Source organism: Eretmochelys imbricata, chromosome 10 (assembly GCF_965152235.1).
Source record: "Eretmochelys imbricata isolate rEreImb1 chromosome 10, rEreImb1.hap1, whole genome shotgun sequence".
NCBI lineage: Eukaryota > Metazoa > Chordata > Testudines > Cheloniidae > Eretmochelys > Eretmochelys imbricata.
The window spans coordinates 25,690,105-25,709,489 of record NC_135581.1 but is presented as its reverse complement, the minus strand read 5'-3'; the positions used below and the strand labels follow the sequence as shown (position 1 = coordinate 25,709,489).

Genomic DNA, 19,385 nt, shown 5'->3' with positions numbered 1-19,385 from the left:
ACCAGTTATGAAATAAACTTTTATTGTGAAAGAAGCAGTGTATGCTAATCTACAATCTACAGCATATTAAACCCACAACAAATACAGGTTTAAAACTCAAAGTAGCTTACAAACTAAGCAGTACAATATAGATGAATTAAAAGTGAAACGAAATATCACAGTAATTATTAACCTTCACATTTCTTTTCTTTTAAATCACTGTAGGTTGAAATGGCTTGGGCCATTTCACCTTTCTCCGTGAAATAGCATCTTCATGCATTCCACAACAGCACGAGTCCTGATTGTTACTATAGTGAACAGGCAAATGCCACGTAACTAAGAGAAGAGAGTTTCATTTCAACCGGTTTAATTTCTGCTCACTCTGTGGGGGGACAATGCTTCATTTGGAAAATTTACGGAGGACAAGCAGTAGCAGAGCCGATGCAGAAATGAACAGTTACAATGGTTTGTCTGCGCGAAAGCCTGCGGGAACCAGAAGCAGAGAAGAGATTCTAGGTGGTGGCCGCAGCACTACACAGCACTGAGCAGGCTTGGCAGGAAAGCAGGACGCAGAATCCACTACAGGGCTTTCTCACTCAGGCTACTAAATAATTCATACAGCGTTTTATATACAGTGATCTGAACATGGCAGAGTTCGCTTTTTCGCAAGTGCCGTGACTCTGTAAATGCTAACAAGCCATGGTAGACACTAACTACTCTCGCAAACATGTATATATGAAAAAAAATCAAGGCAGTTTAAAGATTTCATTAAATTCAGGCACTATCAGAGGCTGTGAACCACTCCCACCTCTGTTGCTTTTCTACTGCTTAGTGCGAAGCAACCTACTTTTGTAACTACTGGTCTGTAAATCTGTTGCTAATCACCCATCAAGGCACACAACGTAAATGCACAAACAACCCACATTTAATAAAGCTAACAATTCCACACTCCTGCAGCTAGCTAATTTGCAACTGTTCCACCTGACAGTTAACCAGAAGGTGCTGTCAAAACTGAGAGCTGTCAGATTAAGACTGTACAATGTGCTTGTTATTTAGCTTGTGAAGAAAAGAAATTGCAGCAACGAATGTCTCTCTCTCTTTCTCTCTCTCTCTCTCTCTCACAAGTACATTTACTCTGAGACTTTTTAGCAGTATTCTGCTGACATTCTGCTGCCTGAGCATTCACCACATTTACAGAAATTTAGCCAAAGGGAACAATATGTTACAGGTAGATACTGGGTCTCTAAGCGTGTCCCTCGGTGCTGCCATTTTGATAGAAAATCTTATCACTCCAATCTGTTTTAGTTAGAGTTCCTAACACCTTTGGGCATCCACTATCACTCAAGTCACAGATCACAAAAGCAGACACACCCGGCATGGAAATTTCCTTAAGCTATTTTTTTCCCTTAGAGTTTGTATGTTGTTTTTAAGTATCGTGCCTATTGTAAAAATGGTAATTTGGCCAACTCCTACCTTATTAACAGTTTTCCCACTCAATATGCAAAATATTCATTTGTCAGTCTCACGTGAAAGTCAGTTGTTGAGTGTCTTCGATGATACAGCTTCATGCGGGATAACTTAGGAACTAATAACATGCCCTGACCAGGTCTCGTGTTTTGTTCCAGGTGCTAGATGGGTAATGACCACGTCTACAGCTTGCAGCTTCTCATTCTTAGGTGGAATAGAGCACATCTTGTAGGTGACTTCATCGCCAGCCACCAGAACATATTCTCCTTCAATACTGTTAAGGGAAAAACACACACACAAAAAAAAAAGGGGAGGGGGGGAGAGAGCTCCAGGTAAATGTATTCTGGCACTTGCAGAATAATTAGTTGTACCACTTCTGCTATTGCTCTGTAACAGCTGCTTCATCAACTCTATAACCCGCACTTTTCTTTCAGATTAAATTCCTATCTTTAGATTCCCAGGGCCTACCAGGCCTCTGACCTTTATACACTCTTTCTGGGAGTATACCCCATTAGCGCTCCGCCCTAGGCCTTCACTTTTTGCAAGGGAGAGCCTCATGGCTCTGCCCACTCCAAGACTGGGGCTCTGGCTGCATGACTCCGTTTCTTGCTGTGGTTTCTCCAACGGGTCCAAATGACTTTATGCCCCTGTTGGAGACTTACCCCCTGTTGGGAACCATACAACCAGCAGACGTTTTGCAGCAACATAGGATGGCCTTCTCAAAACAAGCCAGCACTTATTAGTCAACTGAACGCAGTATGGGAAGGTGAGAATGGGAGAGCGAAGCTTACACAGATGTCCATGAGGCAAATTGAGTCCTAGATGCTCTGGGCTAGAGGCAGCAGTACACCCTGCCTCTAGCCCAGAGCATCTAGGACTCAATTTGCCATACTGCACTTGGCAGCCAAATTCTTATTCCAGCGAGCTGACACCTCAGGGTCTTGGTTTCAAGTTGCAGCTGTGCTGGTCCACATGTTCGGCTGCCAGTCATTAAAAGTTAATGACGGATCGCTGTCCTCCACTGTGTCTCCAAGGGCTAGGTTCAGTTGCTGAGGGTTCTTGAGCATTCACCACTCCAGAGATGCCTCCAGCCCATGTGACTTCTTCCCCAGTACCCTGTTCCAGGAAAGACATTAACCCCTTCACACCCTAGTGAGGTGGGAAACTCTGTCACATCTATTCTTCCAGAAATACAGATATTTCCCACCTTTTCCACATCTCAAGCCAGTTTTTTGCAGCGGGGCCAGGCCGTGTTCCCCTCTGCCCTGTAGTCACACCCTGAGGGGAAAGGTCTGATGCTGAACCAGTTGATCCAATGCCTCAAGTCATAACTGTACGATTATTCCATGGCATCACGACAGTCTACAATTATAGGTTGCCTAACCCTTAAATGTGTCATTCTTACCTTAACTTGGTTGGATTTCTTTTAAGCATCATCTCCACTCCTGGATTTTGGGAGAATTACAACATCCCGGTGATGATGTTTACCCTTAAGTTACGGAGATGTACTCTCAACCTTAATTCCCTCAACATTTTTGGCGGGGAACAGAATGGACATCGAAATTAATATACAAGAGAGTGTCAAATGCCTTAGAGTTTTTTCCTCTAAAGCCTTATGCTGTGCAAAAAATACTAAACGTGGGCCTCAGGGAACAGGCAAATGCTGAGCCATTTTCAACTTCCATTGACAACACTCGCTCCCTTTATCTGCCATTCATCAGCAGCGTTAAGGTGGGTACAGAGGCCTCAGAGCAAGTACGCCCAAAGCTGCATAGTCAGCTTATTAATTGGTAGCTGTTTACTGTATGCAATCCAAGCAGAACCCGCCTGGAAATAATGTATCTCCTCCTCCTAGTTCCCAATATCAGGGTCAGCCATAGAGAACGTTAAAGGTTACTAACCCACCACTTTTCCACTGACTGCTACAAACTTTTCCAAGGACCCCTTCTTCCCCGCTTCCAGCAGCCTGCCACTAATAAAGCAAAAACAGCAGGAAGCTGGGCTTATAGCTCAGAACAAGCTTTTCAACCCTGAAGGCTGTGGGAGCCCAAGTGATTAATAATAATTGTGTAGCCAACTCTCAGCCACACATTTTCCTACCATATAGGTTAAAAAAATAGCTGCAGAAAAGCTCCTCTTTCCCACGGGAATACAACTCCAGACAGACCAGCATGGAGCAAAGCAGTCAACACAGAGCCTCTGCAGAAGCAATCCCTGTGTAAAATCAGCCTTTTACAGCAATAAGGAATGGCAACATAAGGCAGAAAAAGCTTTCCCAGGGGAAATCTAAGTAAAGTCTTCCATTATGATTTAATACCAGCGCCACCAAATTCAATGCACCTTCCCCACACAGCCTGATCCAACTGGTCTTTACCTCCCATGGCTCCAGGCTGCCCTCTCAACCCACAGCTGCATCAAACTCAGTGGTGGATTAATGCATGGGCCCACGCCCAGGGGCCCTGGCCAATTTGCCCCCCCCTCCCCCCCCGCAGGAGCACCAGAACCTGGGTAAGGGGGGAGGGGGGGGGCAGGGCAAAAGTTCTTTGTGTCCAGGGCCCCAGTAAATCTTAATCTGCCTCTGATCACACTAACCATATGATTATTTGAGACTTGACATCTCCTGGCTCCAGGAGCTTGCCGTAGAGAGTGGGTACAAGTAGCTTCTTGAAAGCAGAGACTATTGAAACTATCCTCAGTGGAACCACTGGAAGTGCTCAAAAGAAATGGCTACCACCCCTCTGGCATCCAGTCTGCCTTGTGCCTTTATGTCCCAAACACTTCCAATGTGACCCAACAAGACACTCTTACTGCGTACATGGCGCTCCAAGCTGCTCCCAGGGGCTTAGATACAAATGTGAGATGTCCTGACTGTCAATGCAGCATCACAGCACTAGCGCTGTGGTACAGGGCACCAGAAAGCCAAAGTCCCCGTGTCAAAGGGTTAATCTGAGCATCACTGAAGAACGATAGGTGCTGTGGGGAAATTCAGAGAATGAGCTAATGAGCACTGACAGATGAGCTGATGCAGCTTTTGTCGCTGCTCTTCAACTAGGGGTGTCAAGGTTCCTTCCCCACTCTGAACTCTAGGGTACAGATGTGGGGACCTGCATGAAAGACCCCCTAAGCTTATTCTTACCAGCTTCGGTTAAAAACTTTCTCAAGGTACAAACTTTGCCTTGTCCTTGAACCCTTTGCTGCCACCACCAAGCGTCTTAAACAAAGAACAGGGAAAGAGACTACTTGGAGACGTCTTCCCCGCAAAATATCCCCCCAAGCCCTACACCCCCTTTCCTGGGGAAGGCTTGATAAAAATCCTCACCAATTTGCATAGGTGAACACAGACCCAAACCCTTGGAGCTCAAGAACAATGAAAAAACAATCAGGTTCTTAAAAGAAGAATTTTAATTAAAGAAAAAGTAAAAGAATCACCTCTGTAAAATCAGGATGGTAAATACCTTACAGGGTAATTAGATTCAAAACACAGAGAATCCCTCTAGGCAAAACCTTAAGTTACAAAAAGACACAAAGACAGGAATATCCATTCCATTCAGCACAGCTTATTTTCTCAGCCATTTAAAGAAATCATAATCTAACGCATATCTAGCTAGATTACTTACTAAGTTCTAAGACACCATTCCTTTTCTGTTCCTGGCAAAAGCACCACACAGACAGACCCTTCCGCCCCCCTCCGCATCCAGCTTTGAAAGTAACTTGTCTCCTCATTGGCTATTTTGGTCAGGTGCCAGCGAGGTTACCTTAGCTTCTTAACCCTTTACAGGTGAAAGGGTTTTGCCTCTGGCCAGGGGGGATTTTATAGTTTTGTATACAGAAAGGAGGTTACCCTTCCCTTTATATTTATGACAAGGGGTATATCTACATTGTAATTTAACTCCTGCGGCTGGCCCATGTGGGGCTTGGGCTCTGGGGCTACAAAACTACAGCGTAGACATTTAGCCTTGGGCTGGCGCCCAGGCTCTAGGACCCTCCCCACTTGCAGGTCCCAGAGCCAGCCCAAGCGTGAACATCTACACTGAAATTTTATAGTCCCACAGCCCATGTCAGCTGATGCGGGCCAGCCACAGGGGTTTTACTGCAGTGTAGCCATACTCTTAGAGATGATAAGCCTGATATGAATCAGCCTGAGTCATTCAAACAGAAGACTCATGTTCCACTCATCACTACCCGTCTGGGGATGGCATTTTTACAATAAGTACCTGAGGGGAATATAACTTACCTAAAGGACTCAGCACTGGGCCATGCTATCCCAGATGTAGTCTGGGCACAACGGTGACTGCCAATTGCCCATAAGCTGTAACAAAATCAGCAGCTTTGCTATAACTCCACTGTCACACCCTATCATGCATATGCAGGAGGAACAAACCTGAGGATCATCAGCTCCAAACAGCCCATAGGCTTCTATTATTTGGGCCAACAGAGAATCCCCGTTAGCTATTACTGGCAACAAAACTCACACTCTCTTTTGTCCGCCAGTGTCCCTGGGGCTTAGAGATGCACCTGAGCAGACCAAATGCCATTCAGTGAAAGGCACTGGTGCACAACCACTAAATACACACAGCCCCCTGGTAAGGGACTCCAGGTGACAGAATAAAATACCTAAAACAGTGACCAAAAACATTAATTCAAGACTCCATCACCTGCAGACAGAAAATATAAGTAGAAAAGATATGGTCAACCTGTACCAGTGGAAGCAATGGAGCAAAGAGCAGTGATGCATTCTTTTCCATGGGGCTTCAAACACACTCTGCCAACTCCAGGCAACGTTTTATAAAGCAACAGCTGCAGAGTTAGAAAGGATTGGAAACAAAGCAGCATCTATTCATCATCCCGACAGCCAAAAGCACCTCCATCTCACCGACACACGCATGCTAGGTGTTGAGTGCAGGCAGTCACATCACTGCTTTACAGGCTTCAATCCAAACTGGTGCCATTCCCAAGCGTTGTCGTCGGTTTGGCTGAAGGAGCTGCTCCGCAAATAGGGGTCAGCTTTCGCTTTAAAAACTTTTCTGAACGCAGGTGACATCGATCTAAACTCTGTGCATGCCGAGGCATTCAAAAGAGACACTGACAACTCGCCTTAGACGGAAAGGATTTTAACTGCCTCCTGCAAACCCTGAACACAGCAGCAACGTGCTAAGTACACGAGCAACAGAGCAAGCAATCAAGTCTCTTGTGTTCTTGTCCAAGCAGAGTGGAAAAAAAAAAAGAAAAAAGATTACCCTCAGTGGTAACATCTATTGGTTTATTATTTTGTACTGATGTTTGACTAGCGATAAAATCTGAATGATACGTATAGTTACATGTATGTGGCTAGCTCTCGAGATGAAAGGGAAACCAGGTGCACATTAACAGAAAGCTTTTCCTAATAATCCAGAGCATGTGCACCAACATGCACATAACATGAGAGCTGCACCTGCCTGCAGCGCAGACTATGTCTTAGGGAGAAGAGTGAATGGGATGGGTACAGAGGCTGAAGGTTATGCTCTCCATTACCATCTTACCTTTTCTATCCACACAGCTATTCGCCCACTGGGTGCCCACACAGAGAACAAGAAGCTGGCATCATTGTAATCCATAAATTGTCAGTTTAATAAAGCTGGACTTACTCTGACCCAAGCTCTTTTAAGTTAATTAACCCAATGGACAAAGCTAGTTGCTGCTTTCTCCTTCCACAATGTTAGAATCCATTTACATTTTACCAGTATGATCCTAAGAATCCTAATTCTGCTCCGAACTGCCTTGGCATGCTGTTCAAGGCAAAATTAACTCCTGGTGACCGTACTCCAAAATGGAGGTCTCTGTGAGTACGCCCAACCAGTAAGAACAGCAAGTGTCCAGCCCGTGTGATGAAAGTTTTACAGTGGGCTGTCCTTAGACCCCTGGAACCATCGTCCAGTTTCAGTTTAATCTACGCTATTGTTAGTAAGAGAGGCAGGAAATGTTTGAGCATTATGTTGACTGCATCAATTTTGTGCTTGTCTTCTAACCTTATACAAACCGACATGCCAGGAGACTGAACTTTATGAGAAAAATCTCACTCCACCCTAGAAAGGCTCTAAGTGCTTCCTCCCTCTAATGCTTCTCTGCCTCACATCTTCCCCTTCCCCTTCCTGTTGACATAGAGTTACTTGATCAAAAACAGGACAATCCTTTTGACCCAGCAAGAATGGCCCAGGGCTGCAGACAGATTTCATTTCTCACACACTGATGCGCTTGGCTTCCTACTGAATGGAGATTCTTTCCCCTGCATCTTCCCACTGCGTGTCTCACTGGATATGGCAATGTTAACTTTGTGTCCACAGTACACAAACAGGCTGCAAAACACTGGACAGAGAATTGCTCCTGCCTTGTGACATGGTTAAATGATGTTTTGATGTTAAAGAGCAAGCAATGTTCGAGCTGGATTAGTCTCTCCATTGGTGGCAAAAAGAAAACTATATAGCTATGGGAAAGATGACAAATCAGCAGTAGAGAGGGAGTGGAAAAATGCATTGAGTGATGGAGTCTAAGATGAAGGAATAATTCAAAGGTTGTTTTGAAACCCTTCTTTGAGTTACAGGCGGGAGCATAAGTTTAGTTTTGGAAATCAAGTGAACTTGAAGAGATCAGATAAACTAAGCAAAAAGAATCAAAGTGTTTCAGTATGTGATAGCTGTTTTCTTTTTGACTACGCTTGCATTAAATGCAATGCAGATTATAGATGTAATCTAGTAGAGGATCTGCTAGGAGGCTAAAACACAAAGATGTCTTGTTCTTATGGACTGATGAATATTTGAAAATAAGGCTGAGTTTGTCCAAAGCTACTTAAGGGATTTGGACACCAACTGCCTTTAATTTTAAATTGAATTCTGCATCTAAATCCCTTAGGGGACTTTGAAAAAATCTCAGCCAAAAATATTAAAATAGAAAATGTTGTTCCTGACTCCGGGTAGAACTGAGAGCATGTATATTAAGTTTTATGCTATCTGGCAACTCTCGTTTCCCATCACAATACCATTGTGATGATTGTGAGTATCTTATACTGCACTATTTTTAGGGAGGCCTGCACATGAATCGAAGGAGGGGCTCTTATTAAAAAATTGTCTAAATATGGACTGTTACAGTCTCAGAGTTGCTATTCATATCAGTAAGGCTCTAGTTAGCCCTCCAGGGACAAAGACAAAGTCAAAGGGAAACCTTTTAGTGTAAGTGTTTTCAGTGTGGTCAAAATATGTCAGAAGGAACAATCCTGCATGGCCGAGAGTTGCCCTAGATAGCTAGTTTCAATGCTTCTAAGATCTGTGTATCTTGCACACTTTGTAACTCATTTAATACCCCTACAACACTAATATTTTTATTGAGTAGCAAGACAGGAGACACCAGTAGAGCTAACCTGGGTTATCAAACCTGAATGCCTTCAGATAACTTCAGTCCCAGGCAAACTGCTCCAGTCTTGCAATCAACAAAAGAGGGGATGACCTAACAAGGGGCCATGGAAGCCAAGACAAAAAGAGAGAGTTGCTCAATCCACCTTCCTTAATGGAGTTTGAGCCAACAACACAAAGAGAAACCTTGGAACTTTTGCGGGATTTCTGCCCTACCACTGTGAAGCAGACCCTGCACCTGGGGAAGGTTCGATAACAACAACAGAGCCCCCTGCTAAATAATCAATGGTTCGTTCTACGAGCCACAATTCCAAAGAAACCTACACTTGATGCCACTGAATAAAGCCACAACCCCGGAAAAAGCTCCAAATGGTATGAAGCGAAGCAGTCTCCAGAGACATATTTCACCCTGATTCCCAGCTCTTGGTGTCAGCTCTCTAGTGAACAGACTGTCCATGTCCTGATATTCAGAACCATCTATGAGACTCTCCCTAGCTACCGAAGAGAATACCTGTTCCATGCCAGTTACGTCCCACCTGCATAACAGTGATATTGAACTAGAAGCAGGAAACTGATGACCAATAGCAGAACACTCATGAGCATGAAGGACAGAACTTTCACAGGATAAGTGTCTAGATTTTAGAACAAGCTCTCTGCATGTACACGTCCAAGGTGGGGCTGCATCATGAGGCCACCTGCAAGATGAAGTCATAGAATCATAGAATATCAGTGTTGGAAGGGACCTCAGGAGGTCATCTAGTCCAACCCCCTGCTCAAAGCAGGACCAATCCCCAGCTAAATCATCCCAGCCAGGGCTTTGTCAAGCCTGACCTTAAAAATATCTAAGGAAGGAGATTCCACCACCTCTCTAGGTAACCCATTCCAGTGTTTCACCACCCTCCCAGTGAAAAAGTTTTTCCTAATATCCAACCTAAACCTCCCCCACTGCAACTTGAGACCATTACTCCTTGTTCTGTCATCAGCTACCACTGAGAACAGTCTAGATCCATCCTCTTTGGAACCCCCTTTCAGGTAGTTGAAAGCAGCTATCAAATCCCCCCTCATTCTTCTCTTCCGCAGACTAAACAATCCCAGTTCCCTCAGCCTCTCCTCATAAGTCATGTGTTCCAGTCCCCTAATCATTTTTGTTGCCCTCCGCTGGACTCTTTCCAATTTTTCCACATCCTTCTTGTAGTGTGGAGCCCAAAACTGGACACAGTACTCCAGATGTCTCACCAGTGTCGAATAGAGGGGAACTATCACGTCCCTCGGTCTGCTGGCAATGCCCCTACATATACATCCCAAAATGCCATTGGCTTTCTTGGCAACAAGGGCACACTGTGGACTCATATCCAGCTTCTCGTCCACTGTAACCCCTAGGTCCTTTTCAGCAGAACTGCTGCCGAGCCATTCGGTCCCCAGTCTGGACCGGTGCATGGGATTCTTCCGTCCTAAGTGCAGGAGTCTGCACTTGTCCTTGTTGAACCTCATCAGATTTCTTTTGGCCCAATCCTCAAATTTGTCTAGGTCCCTCCTATCCCTACCCTCCAGCATATCTATCTCTCCTCCCAGTTTAGTGTCATCTGCAAACTTGCTGAGGGTGCAATCCACACCATCCTCCAGATCATTTATGAAAATATTGAACAAAACCGGCCCGAGGACCGACCCTTGAGGCACTCCACTTGATACCGGCTGCCAACTAGACATGGAGCCATTGATCATGAGCCCGACAATCTAGCCAACTTTCTATCCACTTTATAGTCCATTCATCCAGCCAAACTTCTTTAACTTGCTGGCAAGAATACTGTGGTAGACCGTGTCAAAAGCTTTGCTAAAATCAAGGAACAACACGTCCACCACTTTCCCCTCATCCACAGAGCCAGTTATCTCGTCATAGAAGGCAATTAGATTAGTCAGGCATGCCACATTCTTAAGCAGCGCACCACACAGAGAACATGACACCAGTGCTCAGCCATGGTTTTGGCCCAAGAAGGCCCAAATGGTTTGGGGTCTGGCTACCTGAATAGCTGCCTGTTTGCCCATGTGAGACACTGTAGTTGCTATCCTATCCTTGGACCAAGCCACAGAATTTTCAGCCCCCAGAACATGCCACAAAACTCATCTTTTCTCTTGGCTACTTGGGATGCAGCAGACCGGGGTCTAGGTTTGGGTTATTATCAACATCATTGTGGACACATACTGTTGTAGTTTTCAATGGGAAGTCCACTTTGCATTAGTATTATGTATGAAAATACATGAATGGCAGAAAAACCTACGGAAAATCCTGCTCACTAATTTGCTCATTTCCATACCCCTCCAAATAACATTGAATGATTTGTTCCCCCTCTTCCTGTAGGAGCTAGTTCTACCTGCCATAACAGATCCTGCTTTGGATATTTCAGTATACCAATGAAAGCAACCCATCTGACTGGCAGTGTGGGAAGAAGATGGACTGCAGCTCTGGGCTAGGCAAAGCCACAGCCTGCCTGTGGTACTTTAGAACCAGCAATGGACTCAAATCAGAACAATCAGATCTGGATTTTCAACACCCCAAGATTCCAGTGGGCAGAGGGTTAAGAAGACAAGAGGTCCAACTGGGGAATATTGTTCAGGACCATCTCCTTTTAAAATGTAACAGAGGCAGGGCTGTGCAGAGCAGCTCTCTGCTTCCTTTTGCCACTCAAAAAGTCACTTGGGATATTCAAACGATAAAATCCAACCTGTGACTCAGCTAATGTGTTTCATGGAGCAGAGAAACAGGAAAGAGAGAGAGAGAGAGAGAGTCTAAAACAGGCTATAAAAATCCAAAGGGATGCTTGGTCCACCTTTGGGCATGTTCATACGGTATAGCAATGGGATGGCAACTCCATGGAACTATAGTTTAACATGAACAGATTTCATTACTGGTGCACAGCAACAGATGGTATGTAGCCATTAACAACACGTGTTTTGTACAAAGCATCACTTCAACTCACTGCCGAGTCCTCATTTTTTGCTTCCATAGAAGTTCTGAGCGCTCAATCAAATATTATGACCTGTGCACTTGGACAAACCCCTGCTAATACAAATACTTCAAACTTGAAAAGCAGTGAGAAAGACCATGGCCAGGTTAGGTGCTTTAAGAGGAATCACACCACAGTATAAGCCTGCTAGCTCTCTGTTGTTTAAGGGATACAGTCACACTTGCCAGGCTTACCTCAATGAGGTTCTAAACTGGCAGATTCCAATAAGCAAAGAAACATTCTCCATTCAAGACAATTTCAGAGCTGTTGCACTGCGAGTTCCCTTGGTGCTGAAGCTTCGATTCTTTTGCTGGAATATTCACTTTCAATTCTGTCCCTCAGCTCAGAACTAGACTCACCTTCCGGAGAAAAATTACTACTTCTCATGTCTCCAATACATGATTTTATACCCCACTCTACAGGTACAAGAACAGCCCAAAGAGTGTTAAGGCAAGATGCTGGTCTTGCAACTCAACTGATAGCAAGTCAAAGAGGAGTTTGAAAAAGATAATCCCTATATTCCTGCCAAAGAGCCTGGAAGGGTAACAAAGGCAATGTCTGATTTCCTTCATGCAACAGGAGTGTGACATCTAGATGTAAAAGGAGGATGTCATGGCCCAAAGTAAAACTCTTGCCTTTCAGTAATCTCTTCTGATAGCAGACGTATGAATGTGTGGCCTGAAATGAAAATGCATCCCAGGGTATCCCCATTTACAAACTGTTTCTGGCTAATATAGCATCCTTAGTTACGGACGTAATGAACCTAGTTCTTCCAGAACTCATGCCCCAATACATTAGGAAACTACAACAAGCCAGGGAATCTCTGCAAGGGCTGTTTATGATGCAGAGAGGCAGGGAGAGAGGTAAGAGTAGGGAGTGCAAACAGAGAACCAGTTCTGAGAACTGGTTCACTAACACTGTGGTCAGGATATTCCAGCCTGAAGGACAGTGTGAAGGTCTCTGCAGTGCATCCGTTCCTCATTGGAGCCAAGTTCTAATAAACTGCAGAAAGCCACAGAAGCAAGATACATCACTTTCCCATTCCATGGGATCAGCTGCTCCTACAATGGTGTTTTCTGAAGCAGATGGTTCATTCACTTGTTAACATGCTCTGATGAGCTAGCTTCCAGTCTCACCTCTATAGCCAAATCCTGCTCTGCACTGTACAGGGTTGGGCAATAAACAAGCCTTCACTGCGTGCTCCCTAATGCTCACTAGAACACTAGCAACCATCACCATGAGCACTCCCCAGCCCCAAGGGACCAGCAGCACACATGCTGCAGTGTGTACCTCGTACTATGCAGCAGCTTGTCTTGTTCTCTTCCACACACTTCCCTGGCTATTCTGTCCTGCACCAGCAGGATGGTTTGGGAAACTGCTGACAAGCAAGCTCTGCAGGGATCCCCTCTACTATTGACTACCACACAAAAGCTTCAAAGCCCTCAGATCGTCATCCATCAGGAACTGCGCCCAGTCTTTTTGGGAAGGACAGATGGAGAACAAAGAAGAAATTACAGTCATATGAGTTGTTATGCTTCAATGACAGTCAAGAACCCAGCATTTATGTGAGCCTCCGTTAGCCCCCATTAAATTGCTGGCTATGAAATCAAAACAATGGAGATAGGATATTCACAAGGACAGAAAATTTGCTATAATCATTGCTGCTATAATAACACCGTTACCTTGGAGATACTGGTTCATTTTAAAGCACTGCCTTGTGGTTAGAGAAGAGAAGGGATTAGAAGACCCTGCCAGGGAAAGTTTCATACCCCCATTGGGAAGTGGATTTTTCAAGCCCAGCTCTAAACAATGACAAAGTGCATGAAAACCTTACAGCACTTGGTGGGCCATAACGTCTTTCTAGTTTAATTACTTTTCATTATAATAAAATTAAGCCTTTCCAATAATCTCAAGGAAGCTTTTCAATAAAGGTACTTGGTTTTCTGGAATCAATACTTAATGCAGAAGGCCAGAAAAAGTAGACACCACGAGTTTTGTGGATCAGCCTTTGGTTTGGTTACATATCAGGCAATACTGGGTTTTCACATCAGACACTACTGAGAGTCATCATTTCAGAAATGCTTCCAAAGGGAAATTCCACCACACACCTGCTGTGGGTACCACTACTACCGGGCTCCACATGGGCCTCAAGTTCTGCCCAAGCTGAACAGTTTGCAGAATCAGGGCCTGACTGCCTGTACCAGGAGAAAGAATGAAACCGAATATACACAAGTGCTATCAAAGTAAAAACAAACTGAACCAGAGAACTTCTCCCCTCTGATCTCTTTCAACTCTAGTAAACTTAGGAGTTACTTGTTACAACGGTAGGTAAAACAGACAGAAGAATGGTTTAATTTGATGAGATACTTTTAGTTCGATGGACTTATGAGACACATTTGCATTGAAACGTAACCTTGCTATTCCTCACAGCTGTGGGAGCAAATAAAAGAGGATCAGACAATCTTACCAAAGTTGCTCAGGAAAAACAAAATAAAATCCCAAGCATTACACTGCATTTCTTTACCTTAAAATCAGGGCTTCTGGTTTTAAGTTAAAGTAATGTTCATCTGAGGTGAGAAGCAGCCAGATTAACACTTGCTGTTTAGAATATCCACTGAGCTTCCCGCATAGTAGAGATGAACAAAATTCAGTGAGGTCCCTTTTTATCTAACCCCCTAAAGTTGGTGAGTGCAGATAAAGGATTCAAGTTTTGTTTCAAAATGTCTGTGCTGCAAACCTGGTCAACCAGTTTCATGCCACTCCTAGTCAAATCTCACGTGAGAGAGGCTGGAGGCTGAAAAACACACAGAAGAAGTGAACCCCTGTAAACACAGATCGTATGTTGAAAGTGACACTATATAATGATAACTGAGTCATTAGAATCTACTGAGCCATTATGGGTTATACAACGCTCCTGAAATGAGCAATGCCCATTAATGAAGAACAGTGTTTCTAATTCCCAATGCAAGATGCTGAAAAGCAAAGAGTTATTAAATCATTTCTGCACTGCCTGGTGTCAGAAGAAAGAGACAGTGACACTTCCATTCACTTTCAACCACAAAAGCTATTTCCACCTACCTGAACCATACTTCAGAATAATTAAAGAACACAGAACTTGTTGAAATCTTCAACACTTTGGTAATTGCACATATTAATAAGAGGGAGGGAAATGTCAACTATTTTAAAACTGTAGATCTGAAACTGAACATTTAAACTAAAGGCCCAATCCTGTTCTTATTAATATCAATGGAAAAACTCCCACTTACTTCAATGACAGAAGAGTTAGACCCTAGACATATACAGCCTTCCAGTCCCACAAAACTTGGAAGTGTTAAACTTGATAACCTGCTTATAAAACAGTATTTGGAAGGAAAACATAAAGCAACTCTGCATCAGACCATGATGCATTCAGAAAAACTGGACACCAGTAATAGTGGGATCATCAGGCAAAAAGAGCCAATCCTGAAATTACTCAGGAAAACACAAATGAGAGGCAGGGTGGTTCAGTAGATAAGGCACTAGACTGGGATTCAGGAGACCGATGTTCAATTCCCATCTTTGCCAATAGCCTGCCTGCTACCCTCCCACTCTCTCTCTGCCCTCTCTATTTCAACTGTAAGCTTTTCAGGGCAGGGGTCATCTTTTCCAATGTGTTTATGCAGAGCCAAACTGAGCCTAGCATGAGGCCCCAATCTAAGTTGAGACCTCTAGGCACTCCTGAAATACAAATAAATCATGACCACCACCATCAGTGGGGCTTGAACCTACAGACACTCACTACTGGGGCCAGTGCAGTGAAGAGCTCCAGCAGAAAAGCACTTCACCCAGAGATACGTTTTCAAGAGCACATGCATTGTTTGCAAGTCTGGCAGGCGTAGGGGAGGTTAATAATGCACATGACACTGCATTATCGAAGTGGTACGTATTTATCAAGAACTGCACTTGCTCCAACTTCTACACCACCAGTATCACTGAAATAGGAGCCAGGTGGAGCCAGAGTAAATAAGTGCCCATATTTAAACAAAGAATTACTGAAGGATCAACACAAGGGGAGGTGCTGAGGAGGCAAACACGGTACAATCTCAAACTCCATGTGTTTGAACAAATTGAACCAATATGGAAAGGATGTGAAGAGAAGAAATTTTTCAGTTGTTTATATACCAATGCTAGGTGTGTGGGACACACGCGAGAGGAACAGGTAGTTCTCACTGATGAGAAAAAAATTGCGGTTACTGGTATTCCTGATAGCTGGTGGGATATTTCACATGATTACAATGTTAAAATCATCAGTTATAACCTGCTCAGGAAGGAGAGAGTGGGTAAAAGAGCTGGGGAGGATAGGGTCACTCTACGTTAAAGACACTATCACCTGTTTTAGGATCACTGATAACTAAGAACTACAGGACCTTGAATGCACATGGATCAATTGCTAACTCACAAAACCCGAGGAAGGCTACTAGTGGAGGCTTGTTACAGGCCACCAAATCAACCCAGAGAGCAGGATAAATTACTCCTTAAACACTCATCTGTAAAGAAAACCTGTGATGCTGCTGGGCACCAATATGGGCACCATATAAGCACAACATAAGAACACAAGAACGTGGGCCAGACCAAAGGTCCATCTAGCCCAGTATCCTGTCTTCTGACAATGGCCAACCCCAAGTGCCCCAGAGGGAATGAAAAGAACAGGTAATCATCAAGTGATCCATCCCCTGTCACCCATTCTCAGCATCTAGCAAACAGAGGGTAGGGACACCATCCCTGCCCATCCTGCATGAATTCATCTAGTTCTTTTTTGAACCCTGCTATAGTCTTGGCCTTCAGAACATCCTCTGGCAAGGAGTTCCACAGGTTGACTGTACGTTGTGTGAAAAAATCCTTCCTTTTGTTTTAAACCTGCTGCCTATTAATTTCATTTGGTGACCCCTAGTTCTTGTGTTATAAGAAGGAGTAAATAACACTTCCTTATTTACTTTCTCCACACCAGTCATGATTTTATAGACCTCTATCATAATCCCCCCAGAGTCATCTCTTTTCCAAGCCGAAAAGTCCCAGTCTTTTTAATCATTCCTAATACGGAAGCTGTTCCATGCCCCTAATCATTTTTGTAGCCCTTTTCTGAACCTTTTCCAATTCCAATATATCTTATTTGAGATGGGGCAACCATATCTGCACACAGTATTCAAGATGTGGGTGTACCCTGGATTTATTTAGAGGCAATATGATATTTTCTGTCTTATTATCTATCCCTTTCTTAATGATTCCCAACATTTTGTTTGCTTTTTTGACTGCTGCTGCACATTGAGTGGATGTTTTCAGAGAAGTATCCACAATGACCCCAAGATCATAGAATCATAGAATATCAGGGTTGGAAGGGACCTCAGGAGGTCATCTAGTCCAACCCCCTGCTCAAAGCAGGACCAATCCCCAATTTTTGCTCCAGATCCCTAAATGGCCCCCTCAAGGATTGAACTCACAACCCTGGGTTAGCAGGCCAATTTTCAAACCACTGAGCTATTCCTCCCCACTTTCTTGAGTGGTAACAGCTAATTTAGACACCATCATTTTATATTTATAGTTGGGATTCTGTTTTCCAATGTGCATTACTTTGCATGTATCAACATTTAATTTCATCTGCCATTTTGTTGCCCAGTCACCCAGTTTTGAGAGATCCTTCTGTAGCTCTTCGCAGTCTGCCTGGGACTTAACTATCTTGAGTAGTTTTGTTTCATCTGCAAATTTTGCCACCTCACTGTTTACCCCTTTTTCCAGATCATTTATGAATATGTTGAATAGGACTGGGCCCAGTACAGACCCCTGGGGGACACCACTATTTACCTCTCTCCATTCTGAAAACTGACCATTTATTCCTCTCCTTTGTTTCCTATCTTTTAACCAGTTACCAATCCATGAGAGGACCTTCCCTCTTATCCCATGACATCTTACTTTGCTTAAGAGCCTTTGGTGAGGGACCTTGTCAAAGGCTTTCTGAAAATCTAAGTACACTATATCCACTGGATCCCCCTTGTCCACATGCTTCTCCACCCCCTCAAAGAATTCTAGTAGATTGGTGTGGCATGATTTCCATTTACAAAAACCATGTTAACTCTTCCCCAACAAATTATGTTCATCTATGTGTCTGACAATTCTGTTCTTTACTATTGTTTCGACCAGTTTTCCCAGTACTGAAATCAGGCTTACTGGCCTATAATTCCTAGAATCACCTCCGGAGCCCTTTTTAAAAATTGGAGGTCCCATGACCTCCATTCTGGAGGCCTCATGAAGCCAGTAGGAAACATCACTTGGAGTTTCTAAAAATCACAGATGATAATTTTTTAACAAAAAGGGTATTGCACCCAATACAAGTTAATTGGATTTTGAACTTCATTATGACAAATGACAATGAACTAACCACTGGCCTGGAAATTGGTGGTTATCTAGGGACCAGTGATCACGATCTGATTACATTTATTGTGGGCAAACAGAAGACAATCAGTAATATAGATACTTGATGCTTCAAAAGGGCTAATTTCTCAAAGGTGAGGGAAGAAATTGATTGGGAAGAAAACTTAAGAGGGAAAAAAGTGAATGAAAATTGGCAGCTCTTGGCCTTTCTGGAAGGTATGCTTTAATCAAACACAAGTAATTGGACTCAATGCAGAACACACTGGGTGAAATGTAAAGGCCTGTGACATACAGAAGGTCAGGCTAAATGATCTAATAGTCCCTTCTGGCCTAAAAATCTATGACTTTATAGTATTGCTCAATAACCAGATTAGCCTACTACTTTCCATAATATTTGCATATTTTTCTGCACTGAGGTTAAAGTTTCACAACACAGACCCCTTTATAACCTGAGTAATGGGAGGGGGGGAAAGGAGATTGCCAATCAGCTGTAAATTACAACATCCAACTTGAAAGACTTACTCAGAAATGTGTACAAAGATGTCTGGCCCTCCATCCGCAGGAGTAATGAAGCCATGGCCTTTGGAGCGACAGAAGCATTTACAGACTCCTTTATAGACAGGGCCTTCAGAGGCCCGCACGGTCCTGCATAGGGAGAAGGACATAAAAAAGCAGTTCATGTTCAGTTATATGTGGGCTTCCACCAACACCAGAGCTAGAGAATACCATCCACACTGAATACAACAGTCCAAATGTTCAGTCACACGCCACTAACATGTCTCTCTGTGCAAACTATTTTAACATACAGTATGATATGCTACACACATCTTATCTAGCACCCAATGGCCTTTGAAAATGGATCAAAATCAATACAGATCTATGCTGGTGCTGTAGTCCGGCACTTTGTGCCCGATTCTGTGGGTACTGTTTGTTTGTTTGTTTGTTGTGCTGCTGCCACCATGTGGAACCCAATCGAAAGTTGGCAGGAGGTGGGAACGTAGCGTTTCAGTTTGTCAACAGCCCTTCTGACCTCTTCCTTGCTCGCACTGTAGCCGATTCTCTCTCATTTCTGAGCTGCTGGCTGGATGCTATTATGAGCTGGCTAACCCCCAGTAAGTCATTTGTATTGCCACTTAGACAAGCCCTAATT

General features: G+C 43.8%; 1 protein-coding gene across 1 annotated transcript in view; it reads right to left on the bottom strand.

Moving 5' to 3' along the window:
- CARHSP1 (calcium regulated heat stable protein 1) overlaps window positions 1-19,385 on the bottom strand; it is a 57,017-nt gene continuing 37,632 nt past the window's right edge. Inside the window, exons 3-4 of the mRNA XM_077828762.1 lie at window positions 18,758-18,880; window positions 1-1,720 (exon numbers count right to left, since the gene is read on the bottom strand). Of these exons, the coding sequence (XP_077684888.1) occupies window positions 1,558-1,720; window positions 18,758-18,880 (286 nt within the window). The 3' untranslated portion in view covers window positions 1-1,557. The remainder of the gene's footprint in view (window positions 1,721-18,757; window positions 18,881-19,385) is intronic.